At 41.3% G+C, this 15,547-nt stretch overlaps 1 protein-coding gene across 1 annotated transcript in view; it reads left to right on the plus strand.

The window, feature by feature from the left end:
* Window positions 1-15,547, plus strand: part of ANAPC1 (anaphase promoting complex subunit 1) — a gene marked incomplete in the record, with an annotated part of 281,392 nt that overhangs the window by 198,830 nt on the left and 67,015 nt on the right. Inside the window, 2 exon segments of the mRNA XM_030195933.1 lie at window positions 4,944-5,030; window positions 11,609-11,726. Coding sequence (XP_030051793.1) covers window positions 4,944-5,030; window positions 11,609-11,726 — 205 coding nt within the window.

Here is a 15,547-nt window from a genome sequence, read left to right on the forward strand (position 1 = left end):
CTGTCTAGAGTCTAGACCAAGTAGATAAGTACAGCAATTTTATTGGACATTTTGTTTTCTGGATAGGTAAGCAGGCAAAAATGCAGATAGTTTGATCAACTGTCTACCTAAATAGGAAGATGAAATTCAAATAGTTGTCATTGAGACCCCTTGATCCAAGATGGCGACGGATTGAGTAGCGTCAACGGACGCACTTTCGATCCGGCCCACGCGAACGCCACTGTGAGTTCCTTACCCGTCGGAAGATGGGCAAGCTTAGGGGCAAGGTTCGGGCTGTTCCCTCTGTCCCAACCGGAGTGCCCCATCTCCAGCAGGCGACACTGGACCGCTTCTCAGTGCTTCCCGGTCCCGAGATGGCGTCTACTCCGACTGCGGGAGCCTGCTCTTTGGAGCAGGACAGCAGCGTAGATGGGGCTTCCCTTAGCCCTGTTGTGTGTGCGGAGCCCCCACAACCTGGAAGGGAGAATCTCCAAGCAAGCCCTGACAACGTGGTTAGAGTCCCGATTGAGCAGGGAGGAAGTTTGCTGGAGAAGACATCTGGAGCTGAAAACTTGGAGGAACCAGAAAAAACAACTTCTCCTGTCGTGTCTTCTAGGGCAGTGAGTATATTGGAGCAAGTTTCAAAAGCCCCCCTACCAGACTGTATAATGGGAGAGGTAGTTAAACCAGCCATAGTGACTTTAGAGTCACTTTGGGACTTGACTTCTAAGACCCAATCTGCATTGCAAACAGTAATTTTAAAAAATATGGGGACAATTAAAGTTTTGTCAGAGACTGCGCTGATTCAGTTAAAATCTGGTGAAAGCCAAGGTTCTGAAGTTAAAAGACTGTCTGAGAAAGTTGGAAAAATTGAACTTGTGGAACAAACTTTACTAAAAGACAAGAATTTTACCCTAAGACGCCTGGAATACTTGGAAAATCAATCCGAGAGACTAACTTTGTGTTTTATAAATTTTCCGAGGTCACCATTGATTGTCCCGATGCAAATGGTTAAAAAGTACTTAATGGAAACTCTGGGAATGCCTGAAAGCTCATTGCCCCCAATAACTAGGGCATATTATTTACAGACTGGTGTTAAGACATCAGAAAATATTTCAGAACAGGGAGCAATGGGTTTAACAACATTCCTAGAGTCGTCTCTTGAGGTGATAACACAAAGAACTACACTGCTTGTAACCTTTGCGCTGGAAATGGACAGAGACGCAGTACTTAGGTTTTCATTTAGGCATCTGGATTCATTATTTTTGGGTTCAAAGGTGAGAGTGTTCCCGGATTTATCCAGGGAAACCCAAAAAGGACACAAGATGTTTTTGCTATTGCGCCCAAGAACTCTGGCAATTGGGGCAAATTTTCTTTTGATGTATCCATGTGTGTGTAGAGTAATCTTGTAGTCCAAGCAATATCAATTCTTTGACCCAAAACAATTAGAAGATTTTCTAAAAAGCTGAGAAGAGGTCAATATACAAGTCTAGTCACTTATGCAATGCTGTATGCAGACTTGAGTAACCCAATTGGGATAGTAGCTACTTATTTGAATTTAATATAATTTGAAATTGCTTGTTTTAAGCAAGAATTCTTTTTCTATTTCTTCTTGGATCATTTTCATGATTATTGTGGTCTTTAGTAAATTATTATTATTTCCTGTAGAATTTATTTCTAATATTGGATGGAATTTAATTCGATTTGTGCATTATCACTCATAAATATATGTTTGATAAAAGTTTAAATAAAGATTAAAAAAAAATAGTTGTCATTGAGTGGCTCCTCTGAATGAGTGACAAGACAATGGACAAAGCTAAGTGCTGTTTTTTTAATACTTGTTTCCTGATTTTGGATTAAATGACTCATTTTTTTGTATTTCTGATAGTAAAATTGATATTTTGAATTCTAGAGGCAGTACAAGTGATTAAAATGATTGACAAAGGTCATTGACCTGGAATGGCATAAGCCATATGAGGTCATGTGACCTGTATGAACCACCATATGATGTCCACCCTAGCATTTTAATATTAATTATTTGTTACATTTGTATCCCACATTTTCCCACCTATTTGTAGGCTCAATGTGGCTTACATAGTACCGGAGAGGCCTTTGCAGGCTCTGTTGTGAACAAATACAGGGTGATGTGGTAAGATCAAGTTCATGTGGCACAGCCACATTAGGGAATTGGAGAATGGAAGAGTTGTATTATGTCCATTACGTGCTTTAGTTTGGTTGTGTTGCAGAGATTAGGCATATAAATTGGATTGGTAGGGTATGCCTTTTTAAACAGGTTGGTTTTTAGTGATTTCCAGACCCCCTCCCCTCTGGCCTCAGGACCCCTTCCCCCTCCGTTGTCTCAGGCCCCACCCCTGCCACCCTCGCCGCCACGCCCCCTCCCGAGGTCGCAGCCGCTCACCCCTTCACCCCCCCCCCCCCACAGGGTGCCACCACTCCTCCCCTCCACCCCCCCAAGGTCGCCGCAGCCACTGCTCCCCCCATCCACCTCCTCCCCCCCCCCCCGAGGTCACCGCCGCTCCTCCCCTCTGTCCGACATCAGCTCAGCTGCCATTTCCGGCCACTGCTGCTTCTCCTGTCGAGCAGAAAAACAAAAAAAACAAATTGAACCTGCAAAAATGTTTTTAAAAAGGAAGCGGGGCACCGCAGGCAGCCATCGGCTGTCAGCTCTGCATCCGCTCCTCCTCTCACGTCACTGTCCCTGGAGTAGAACCCTGGAGGAGCGCAGCGACTTGAGAGGAGGAGCGGATGCAGAGCTGACAGCCGATGGCTGCCTGCGGTGCCCTGCTTCCTTTTTGAAAGCATTTTTGCAGGTTTAAGTTGTTTTTTTTTGTTTTTGTACCGGCCGCTGCTGCTCAACAGGAGAAGCAGCAGTGGCTGGAAATGGCAGCTGAGCTGATGTCGGATGGAAGGGGGGGAGCGGTGGCGACCGGGGGGGGGGGGGGGGTGGAAGTTGGACCAGTGGCTACGGCGACCTCAGGGGGTGGGTGAAGGGGGGGAGCGGTGGCAACCTGGAGGGGTGAGGGGCGGCGACCTGGAGGGGGGGCATGACGAAGGGCTGTAACTGCACCTCCAACGTTCCGAACGCTGCTGTGTTTTGATTGGGCACTTTCGCTGCTGACGCACCCAGAAGTGGGAGGCGTCAACAGAAGCACGAATGCCTCAAGGCTGTGTCCACGCAGTCAGCTTCAGAACGTTGGAGGTGGGCTTTATTATATAGGATAAAATTACAGAACACACAGATAAACACGGTTTAATGAAACAGAGTCAGCATGGTTTTAGCCAAGGGAAGTCTTGGCTTACCAATTTGCTTCATTTCTTTGAAGCTGTGAATAAACGTGGATAAAGGTGAGCTGGTTCATGTAGTGTATTTAGATTATTCAGAAAGCTTTTAACAAAGTTCCTCATGAGACTCCTGAGAAAATTAAAAAATTATGGGATAGGAGGCAATTTTCTGTTGTGGATTAGGAATTGGTTATTGGAGAGAAAGGATAGGGTTAAATGACCATTTCTTTCATTGGAACAGGGTGAATAGTGGAGTGCTGCAGGGATCTGTACTGGGACTAGTGCTATTTAACATTTATAAATGATCTGGAAATCTGGATGACAAATGAGGGTGATTACATTTACAGATGACACACAGCTTTTCAAGGTTGTTAAAACACATGCAGACTGTGAAAACTTGCAGGTATACCCTAGGAAATTGGAAGACAGGGTATCCAAATGGCAGATGAAATTTAATGTGGACAAATGCAAAGTGATGCATATTGGGAAGAACAATCCAAATCATAGTTACTTGATGCTAGGGTCCCCTCTTGGGGATCAGCACCAAGAAAAAGATCTAGGTTTTGTCGTAGATAATAGCGGCAGCCAAAAAAGCAAACAGAATGCTAGAAATCATTAGGAAAGGGGTGGTAAATAAGACTGAGAATACTATAATGCCTCTGTATCACTCCATGGTGTGACCTCATCTTGAGTATTGTGTTCATTTCTGGTCGCCTTATTTAAAAAAAAGATCTAGCGGAATTAGAAAAGGTTCAAAGAAGAGCGACTAAAATGATGTGTAGTCTGCTTTTGTAGTGCAGAGTGGCACTGAGGTTCACTTTCTGTCTGTCTCCTCTCTCCATCAAAGCGAACTTAGTGCTCCAGCACAGCAAGAGGAAAAGTTGCCCAGATGCATGTCATAGTGCTTCCTCCTCCGGTGTCGCCTTGGTCCACGGCAGTTCCTGTATAGAGGCCCACATGATTCAAAGGACCAGTCAGGCCAGGCACAGCAGAGGAGGAAGAAGCGGCCCAATGTGCAGCTGGGCATTTCCTCCTTTTGCTGTACTGGCGCAGTAAGTGTGCTGGGAGTGGAGGGCCTGGAAAAATGTAGATGGAGCGTGGGGGGGGGGGAGGTTGTAGGGCTGAAAAAAAGGTGGATAGTGTGTGTGTGCGCAGGGAGGGAGGCTGGAAAAAAGGTGGATGGAGTGTGGGGAGAGCTAGAAAAGGGGGGATGAGTTGTATGTGTGTGTGCGTGCCATGGAATGAGGTGGAGGTCTTCATGAAGGTGCATAGGGGTTGTGTTTGCCAGTGGGAGGGATGCTGAAGCAAGATGGATGGAGTTGTGTGAGTTATTGGGGGGCTGGAACAGTTTGGATGGGATGGTGTGTGCCATGGGGGGGTTGGGTTGGAGCAAAGGTGGATGGGGTAGTCTGTGCCATGGGGGGTGGGCTGGAGAAAAGTGGATGGGGTTGTGTATGTGTCATGGATGGTGGAGAGAGGCTGGAAGGAGGTGTAGATTATGTGTGTGTTTATCATGGGGCTGTAGAAAAATGGATGTGTGTGTCCTGAAGTGGAGGACTAGAAAAAGATGGATGGGGGATGTGTGTGGAAGGGGAGAGGGCTGGCAAAAGGTGGTTATTATAATGTTTTACAAACTACAAATTAAATATTTTCCCTTACAGATATACTTTAAGTACTTCAAATTCTTCAATTGCTGCTGTTCTTTGTGCACTTTACCCTCACTTCCCAGTTCACAGTACCGATAATAGGTAAGTTTTACCTGTATTTTTACTAAAATCTTTACCTTCTAACTTCATAGCACCACTAAATGAATTGTTGAAAATGTCAGCTGCCTTAACTCTATTGGTCTTATTTGAAAGTCTTATTTCTGTTTTATTCCAATGTATTTTATTTTATTTTTTACTGTTTGGAATAAAAGGTGCACTAGATCTTTTGTATAAATTGTATCATTCTTATAGTCAGAATGTGCAAAGAAAACACTTTTGGAATGAATCTATAGATGATTTCTATACATACGACAAACCCAGTGTTACACACCCTCATCTGCTCCAGCTGTCTACGCTGTGTTGATGCTTTTCCTGTATCAATGAAATACTTCTGATATCATCACTCATGATAATCTAGGTCAGAATTAGGATATTCATGGAGGCATTTGATCAATGCTTTGAAAGAAGTGCTTTATACAGTAATACCTAAAATTTTATTTTTAAGAAGTTGTGGTTAAATGCAAGAATTTTCCACAGGAATTGTTCAAATCAAACAGGGAATAGCATTAGAGGTAATTTTATAATAGGATGCCTAAATGAGAAACCCAAAAAAGCAACTATTTTAAGCCTGTTTTATAAAGACAACATAGACATCGATGTGTGATTATAAAATATGCACCCAGACTAGCCGCATTAGTGTGGAAATTCTCAGTGCACAAATTTACACTTTCTCCTAAGATGATGTATGTTTGTGCATGTACTCTGTGTTTATAAAATATGCGTATACATCACGTCTACCTCCACTCTGTCTAAACTGTGCACCTTGAAACACCATGCGCCTACTTTTTACACAAGTGTGGAGTGGTGCAATTTTTGAAAGCCCTTTTCTGTGTAAAACAGGTTTTATAAAAGTATCACCAACGTGGAGCTAAGGGAGATTTAAGCCTTTCTTGTGATGGAAAAAAATGTAGTATTATCTCTTGTTTCAAGCACACTGCAGGAAATGCTGTCACGTGTAGGAATTTTGGGTGTTTATTAGATTTCTCTTGCATTTAACCTACTTCTGCCTTTTTGGTGCAGTATAACCTTTTTAAAACCTGCATTTGTTTCAGAACAAGTGTAAAATTATGCTAGACCTGAACATATAGTCAAAGAGAGTTCATAAAGCAAAATTACCTTTTCTTAAGATAAGCTGGTGCCACAGTGTATAGCAAACCTAATCTTCAGTTGCACTCCACTCATTATCTGAACTGTCTGTCTTGTCTTTATGAGAGAGTCATAAGTACATAGGTATTGCCATACTGGGAAAGACCAAAGATCCATCAAGCCCAGCATCCTGTTTCCAACAGTGGCCAATCCAGGTCACAAATACCTGGCAAAATCCCAAAAAAGTACAAAACATTTTATACTGCTTATCCCAGAAATAGTGGATTTTCCCCAACTGCATTTAATAATGGTCTATAGATTTTTCCTTTAGGATGCCGTCCAAACCTTTTTAAAATTCTGCTAAGCTAACCGCCTTTACCACATTCTCTGGCAACAAATTCCAGAGTTTAATTACATGTTGAGTGAAGAAACATTTTCTCCGATTTGTTTTAAATTTACTACATTGTAGTTTCATCGCATGCCCCCTAGTCCTAGTATTTTTGGAAAGCGTAAACAGACTTCACATCTACCCGTTCAACTCCACTCATTATTTTATAGACCTCTATCATATCTCCCCTCAGCCGCCTTTTCTCCAAGCTGAAGAGCCCTAGCCGCTTTAGCCTTTTCTCATAGGGAAGTCGTCTTATCCCCTTTATCATTTTCATTGCCCTTCTCTGCTCCTTTTCTAATTCCACTATATCTTTTTTGAGATGCGGCGACCGGAATTGAACACAATATTCAAGGTGCGGTCGCACCATGGAGCGATACAAAAGCATTATAACATCGTCATTTTTGTTTTCCATTCCTTTCCTAATAATACCTAACATTCTATTTGCTTTCTTAGCCACAGCAGCACACTGAGCAGAAGGTTTCAATGTATCATCAACGACGACACCTAGATCCCTTTCTTGGTCCATGACTCCTAACGAGGAACCTTGCATGACGTAGCTATAATTTGGGTTCCTCTTTCCCACATGCATCACTTTGCACTTGCTCACATTAAACGTCATCTGCCATTTAGACGCCCAGTCTCCCAGTCTCATAAGGTCCTCTTGTAATTTTTCACAATCCTCCTGCAATTTAACAATTTTGAATAACTTTGTGTCATCAGCAAATTTAATTACCTCGCTAGTTACTCCCATCTCTAGGTCATTTATACATATGTTAAAAAGCAGCAGTCCCAGCACAGACCCCCGGGGAACCCCACTAACTACCCGTCTCCATTGAGAATACTGACCATTTAATGCTACTCTTGGTTTTCTATCTTTTAACCAGTTTTTAATCCACAATAGAACACTACCTCCTATCCCATGACTCTCCAATTTCCTCTGTAGTCTTTCATGAGGTACTTTGTCAAATGCCTTCTGAAAATCCAGATACACAATATCAACCGGCTCACCTTTATCCACATGTTTGTTCACCCCTTCAAAGAAATGTAGTAGATTGGTGAGACAAGATTTCCCTTCAATAAATCCATGTTGACTTTATCTCATTAATCCATGCTTTTGAATATGCTCTGTAATTTTGTTCTTAATAATAGTCTCTATCATTTTGCCCAGCACCGATGTCAGACTCACCGGTCTATAATTTCCTGGATCTCCTCTGGAACCTTTTTTTAAAAAATCGGTGTTACATTGGCCACCCTCCAATCTTCTGGTACCACGCTTGATTTTAAGGATAAATTAAATATTACTAACAATAGCTCCGCAAGCTCATTCTTCAGTTCTATCAGTACTCTGGGATGAATACCATCCGGTCCAGGAGATTTGCTACTCTACAGTTTGTAGAACTGCCCCATTACATCCTCCAGGTTTACAGAGAATTCATTAAGTTTCTCCGACTCGTCAGCTTCGATTACCATTTCTGGCGCCAGTATCCCACCCAAATCTTCCTCAGTGAAGACCGAAGCAAAGAATTCATTTAATCTCTCCGCTACGGCTTTGTCTTCACTGATCGCCCCTTTTATTCCTCGGTCATCTAGCGGTCCAACCGATTCTTTTGCCGGCTTCCTGCTTTTAATATACCTAAAAAAATTTTTACTATGTGTTTGTTTTTGCCTCCAACGCAATCTTTTTTTCGAAGTCCCTCTTAGCCTTCTTTATCAGCGCTTTGCATTTGACTTGACATTCCTTATGCTGTTTCTTATTATTTTCAGTCAGTTCCTTCTTCCATTTTCTGAAGGATTTTCTTTTAGATCTAATAGCTTCCTTCACCTCACTTTTTAACCATGCCGGCTGTCGTTTGGTCTTCCGTCCTCCTTTTTTAATACGCGGAATATATTTGGCCTGGCTTCCAGGATGGTGTTTTTGAACAGCACCCACGCCTGATGTAAATTTTTGACCCTCGCAGCCGCTCCTCTAAGTTTTTTTTTCACCGTTCTTCTCATTTTATCATAGTCTCCTTTTTTAAAGTTAAACACTAATGTATTTGATTTCCTATGTATACTTACTTCAAGGCTAATATCAAATCCGATCATATTACGATCACTGTTATCAAGCGGCCCCATCACCATTACCTCCCACACCAGATCATGCACTCCACTAAGGATTAGGTCTAGAAGTTTTCCTTCTCTTGTCAGCTCCTGTACCAGCTGCTCCATAAAATCTGTCCTTGATTTCATCAAGGAACTTTACCTCCCTAGCATGCCCCAATGTTACATTTACCCAGTCAATATCGGGGTAATTGAAATCACCCATTATTATTGTGTTGCCCAGTTTGTTCACGTCCCTAATTTCCTTTAACATTTCTGCATCCGTCTGTTCATCCTGGCCAGGCGGACGGTAGTACACTCCTATCACTATCCTTTTCTCCTTTAGACATGGAATTTCAATCTACAGTGATTCCAAGAAGTGTTTTGTTTCCTGCAGAATTTTCAATCTATTTGATTCAATGCTCATGTTAATATACAATGCTACCCCTCCACCAATTCGATCCACCCTATCACTACGATATAATTTGTACCCTGGTATGACAGTGTCCCACTGGTTATCCTCATTCCACCAGGTCTCAGAGATGCCTATTATATCTAATTTTTCATTTAGTGCAATATATTCTAACTCTCCCATCTTATTTCTTAGGCTCCTGGCATTCGCATATAGACATTTCAAAGTATGTTTGTTTGTTCTTATTTACATCATACTTAGTACTTGACAGTATTAATTTGCAATCTTTTGTCTGATTTTTATTTTTATTTAAAGACACCTGATCTACTATGGTCTCTTTTGCAACCTCACTATCAGGATACCCTATTTTCCCTAGATCCTGCAGTGCCTGCCAGATTCTATCTGTTAATGCTGTGGTACAAAGTTTTTTAAAACTAAGTGGAATAGACTATGAAGTTTAATAGATAAAATTTGCTTTTTATATTTTTATTTTGCCTATCACTAACCTACAATTCCTTCTTTAAGTTCCCAAAGCGCAAAGCAAAATAGTGTTCACTTAAAATTCCCATGTAGATGTCTAGTGTCATTAAATGAAAATAATTATGTTTTCTTTGAACCTTTAAAATTGTTACAATTTATTGAGGCACAAGAAAGTGTGGGTAAACCTTTAACTGCCTCCCAGTGAGATAAATGCTATTGTGTAGGCTATCAGGGTTATGTTTGCTCTTGAAATTTCATTTTTACATTTTTTCCTGTACTATTATTTTCCTAGTACTTGGATCTTCTGTTGATTTGTGGACAAAGAGTTCAGAGAAATATTTCCTTTTAATTATTTGTTTCGATTATCATATTTCTTGTATTTTCAATACATTTATGTTGATATGTAAATGTAAAAAGATATAAATAAATAAAAATTAAAAAAAAAATAGTGTTCACTTACCCAGAGAAATGTCCTCTTCTCTCGGAACTTCTCAGAAGGTCTGTGATTCTTGAAGCTTAGAATCTTGCATATGTTCCTTGAAAAGTACTGTTTACATCTGATTGCACTATAGCAATAATAATGAGTGATACAGATGGGACACCATGCCTTCTGGAACCTAGTATGCATATATCATATCTGGACAGGAAGTGTCACTGTTGACCGAGATTAAGGTTTCCTTCCTCCTCCATAGCATCCTTGCCTAAGGGTGCAGAGACCTGGTCCAGGTACCAAAATCAATTCTTTCACATAGCAGCATGCAGCACTTCTGCTTATCAAACAGACCATTCTATACTGTATGTTTGCTAAATAAAAGCAAAATTTTCTAACCCTTGTTTATTTTGTTTGCAGGAGAGGGATTAATACTTTCATATTATTGTATAAAATATGCAAATATTAGATTTGATTTGTTCTTTTCATTAATTTTGTTTAGAAATGTTTTATTGATAATATCACAGACTACACAGAATAAGTTCACAAGAAATGCTAAATATAGTTGATCATAATTCATGTATAAGAAAGCAAATATACATTCATTAACATGTAAATGCAAGACATAAAGCAAAATATGTGAAGGTACTTAGAGGGAAATGTCTTTCTTTGAACTGATGTTCTTTTCATTCATTATTGATCATCTGTAAATAATGGAATGTGTAGAAGTGGTAGCACACTGCTTATGCTAGCTTAGTTGCTCCATATATATATATCAAGGGGCGAAGCTGTCAGTCTGGTATTTTCATTCTCTCCTCTTCAATCTGTTTAAAATTCTGCTGCACGACTAATATTCCGCCAGGGTCGTTATGCTCATATTAGCCCTCTCCTCAAGTCACTTCACTGGCTTCCTATCCGTTTCCGCATACAGTTCAAACTCCTCTTATTGACCTATAAGTGCATTCACTCTGCAGCTCCTCAGTACCTCTCCACTCTCATCTCTCCCTACATTCCTTCCCGGGAACTCCATTCACTGGGTAAATCTCTCTTATCTGCACCCTTCTCCTCCACCGCTAACTCCAGACTCCGTTCCTTTTATCTTGCTGCACCATATGCCTGGAATAGACTTCCTGGCCTAGTGGTTAGGGTGGTGGACTTTGGTCCTGAGGAACTGAGTTCGATTCCCACTTCAGGCACAGGCAGCTCCTTGTGACTCTGGGCAAGTCACTTAACCCTCCATTGCCCCATGTAAGCCACATTGAGCCTGCCATGAGTGGGAAAGCGCGGGGTACAAATGTAACAACAACAAAAAAAAAAGCTCCATCTCTGGCGGTCTTCAAATCTAAGCTAAAAGCCCACCTTTTTGATGCTGCTTTTAACTCCTAACCCTTAGTCACTTGTTCAGAGCCCTTATTTTATCATCCTCACCTTTATATTCCCTTATCTCTTGTTTGTCCTGTTTGTCCTAATTAGATTGTAAGCTCTGTCGAGCAGGGACTCTCTCTTCATGTTCAAGTGTACAGCGCTGCGTACGTCTAGTAGCTCTATAGAAATGATAAGTAGTAGTTCATGCCTCGTTCAACTGTAGTTGGAAGGAAGCCTAAATAGTTGGTCTCTTCTGTCTTTGCTTTTTTGTGCTTAACCTTTCATTGTGTTTTTTTTTTTTTTTTTTTTGTAAACAGGTACCACCTACAGGCCTTAAGACACCTGTATGTCCTTGCAGCTGAGCCCCGGCTCCTTGTACCTGTTGATGTGGATACAAACACCCCATGTTATGTGTTAATGGAAGTTACATACAAGGTGCTGCTTTAGCTGCATAACCGCTGTGTTGGTCTGATACTTTGAGAGTGAATTACTGGTGTACCACCTTACTTTGACATAGTTCCTCGTTTGTATTTAGTGTTGCCACAGTAATGAACAATATTGTTAATATGACAACGATAAGAACTGTGTTTTTTGAAAATTGTATTTTAAAACAAACGCTTGGTCTTGTTGGAACAGACATTCAGGGCATGCTTTATTGGCATGTATTGACATAGAGAAACACCCCATGTCACACTGAGGGTATCATTTTGGAAAGTAGAATGATACCTTAGAAATTGATATAACCTAGTTTGAAGAGCCAGCATTGCCTCTTCATTGAAGATAGCAAGCTTCAGATCAATAGTCAAAGTTTGGTAAATATATAACATAAATGTGTAGGCTGCCAGTTTTCAAAGACACTAGCCAGGTGGGCATCCGCATTTACGTACCACTTGCATGTATTAAATTACAGAATAGTGACACTTAAATGCATAAGTGTACACAACCCTAAAAGTGCCAGCAGAGCACTAGTCTGTGAGTGTAAATGACATAGTGTTGAAATACAAGGGGGCATACACATGGGCACAGCATGGCACAAGGGCAGGGCTCCCACTTATATACGTTCCTCCCATATTTTTGCATGTAAATTTAGGCACCCAGGGCTGTTATGGAATAGGCTCCCATCGCACATTCTCAGGGCATCTAAATGGGAGGTACCCTATTATAAAATTGTTCCATAGTGCCAGCAAAACTGGCATTGTCTGTGCATGGGTGGAGTTATGGCAGAGCATGGGTGGGAACATAAACTTATGCATATATCCCCCAGATTCTGTATAGTGAGACCAAAATTGCATGCACAAATCCAGCCATATTTTGGATTTGCGCACACAATTTAATTACTTTTCAAGCCAATCAGTGCCAGTAATTATCACTTAACAAGCAATTATTGACACTAATGGCATTAATTAGAATTTACATTCACAACTTGCTAAGCATATTCTGTAAAGTGGTGCATGTAAATTCTAATTCGCCCTGCCAAACGAGGCATGTCCATGGGTGTGGAATGGGTGGGTCATTATGGGCGTTCTGAAAATCTACATGCACAGTTATAGAATACATGCTCCACACCCAACTTAGGCATTGGCATTTGGTGTAAAATGGACATGCCTAGAGCTAGACGTAGGCATGATGGCTAGGCATATTCTATGAACTGTGCCTAAATCTAGGCATGGTTTATAGAATATGCCTAGGCGGAAATGTTTTGGTGCCGATTTTACAGGCGCCATATAGAATCTAGTGTGTAATGGTGATATTCAGGTTTTTCCTTCTAGGCTAAAATCATGTGCTCATAGATGTCAAACAGATTTCAAGAAGGAAGATTTATATAGTTGGAAGTAAAAAAAAAAATTTTGAATAACTAGTGGAAATAAAATGTGAAGGTTTTTTTTGGAGGGAGAGAAAGTATCCATGAAAATAAGTACAGTGCAGTCCGCTTAAGTGCAAGGGTCTGGGACCAAAGAAATACATGCAGTTAACCGGAGCATGAACTTAACCGTTGTGACCCAAAGAAGCTTGACATCTGATAAACATATGTACAGTACTGTTTATTATACGTACTGTATACAGTGTCCATTAACTGACGTTAGGCTTTCTTGAAGTAATCAGTCATAGTCCTCTGTACAGTCTTGTGTCTGTGAGTTCCATAGACTGTCTGCCAGACAGTAAAAACTGTCATAGCACTGACATCCAGTGGCCTCCAGATAGGCCTGCACGGTGTTGAGACTCTCCAGCGCTCTTGCAAGTGACAGGAGGTTGTTGAATTTCATCAGCATGTGCCTCGCTGCTCATTTCATTATCTGTTTCATCATCGGCCGTTGCCTGCGTGTAGGAACATATCTCGATATCAGTGCTGTCGTCAGCTGTTTGTAGATCCTAATCAACAGCTACGTAGTGATAAAACTCCTTTTCAGTAACACCGGCTGGGATGTCAATAGCCTGTTCATCTGACGTGTTTTCAACAGCTGCATCTGTTTCGTCACTCTCCACATCCCTAACAAAGCTTGCCCGCTTGTAGCAGTTCACAATGGTTGCCTGTGTAACATGATTCCAGGCTTCTTTCTGCATATGTAGGGAATCCAACAGTGATAGATTATGAGCCAGTTCAACAGCACGTTTATCCTTGCCAGTCTGGTCATCCATAACGCTCATCAGACAACGTAGCACAAGAGCCCGATAATGTTGTTTGAAATTGGCTATTATGCCCTGATCTATAGGTTGGATCAGAGAGGTAGTGTTTGGTGGCAGGAAGACCACCTTGATGTTAGACAGCCTGACATCATCACTGTGTGCAGCACAGTTATCACAAAGCAACAAAATCTGACGCTTTTGTGCCCGCATTCTAGTGTCTAACTTCTTTAGCCACTGCTTCCAAATTTCCCCAGTCATCCATGAATTTGCGGTAGCTTCGTATGACACAGGAAGTCGCTTAACATTCTTGAAGCAACGAGGCTGTTTGCTTTTTCCAATGATGAGTGGTTCCAACTTCTCACTCCCATCCATATTGCAGCAAAGGAGGATCATCAGTTGGTCCTTCAACGTTGTACTTCCTGTAGTTTTGTTTTGTTTGAATGCAAGTGTTCCATCAGGAATCGCTCGCCAGTAGAGACCATTTTCGTCAGCATTGAAAATGTCACGAGGTGCAAACTCATTCAAGATGGTAAGAAGAACTGAAACAACCCAATTTTCAGCACCAAAGTCATCAGCGTCTTGTTTTTCACCATGCTGTTTCTTGAATTTTATGTTGTTCCTTTCCTTCCATCTTTCCAACCATCCAACAGTGACTTTGAATTCAGTTAGTCCAAGACTTTCAGCTAGCTAGTTAACTTTCTCCATAAGCAGTGGACCACTGACAGAAACTGTGTGCTCCTGACTTGAGAAAACCATCGAAGAAGAGCATCTTCTACATCCTCAGCTTTTCCCGCCCGTTTTCGTTTCCTGTGTGGATTTGTTTTGCCAGTCTTCCAGAAGCTGATCCTTCTGCTTCAAGATACGTGAAGTTTGACTGGGATTGACACCATATTCTTTAGCAATAGATGCTTGACTTTGTTTGTGTTCTAATTTTTTAAAAACTTCTATTCGTTTAGCCAGTGTTAAAGTCGTACAGTTGCGCGATGATCACTCCAGTGTACACTCTAACAACATTCTTTCGCTTATTCTGCCTGTGGCAGTTAACCAATGAGATTTCAAATTTACCGCCCCTTTGTCACGTGCCAATCGGCTTCCATATTCCGTGCATGCGCTTATGCGGAGTCTTTCCTGTAGAGGAGCGGTCTTAAACTATGCATATAAGCAAATCTTGCACTTATCAATGGTGCGCTAAACCGAAGTTTGTTCCCATAGAAATTGATGGCGCCAAAAACGGGACTGAAGTACGGCATGCAGTTAAACAGAGCATGCGCTTATTCGACGTGCACTTAAATGGAGTGCACTGTATATTCTAATATTGTGCACATGGGATAGCTGTTTGCTACCACTACTGAAAGATTTTTAGGTCTGTTACTTTTATATGTTTAAAAACAGTGTTGCTTGGAAGCAAAAGTGTCAACATGATCTGTGTTTAACTATAAGATGTAGTGCCTAATGAATAACCTACATGTGGCAGACCTTTCCAGAACAGTGATATATTTGACAGGGCAATGGTTCTTAACCCTTGTCCTCGGGCCCAGCCAGTCTAGTTTTTAGGATATTCACAACTAACATGTATGAATGAGCTAGATGTGCTTGCATTTTCCTTCTCTAGTTGTGTATGTATCTCATGT

The sequence above is a fragment of the Microcaecilia unicolor genome, chromosome 3, assembly GCF_901765095.1.
Source record: "Microcaecilia unicolor chromosome 3, aMicUni1.1, whole genome shotgun sequence".
Lineage (NCBI taxonomy): Eukaryota > Metazoa > Chordata > Amphibia > Gymnophiona > Siphonopidae > Microcaecilia > Microcaecilia unicolor.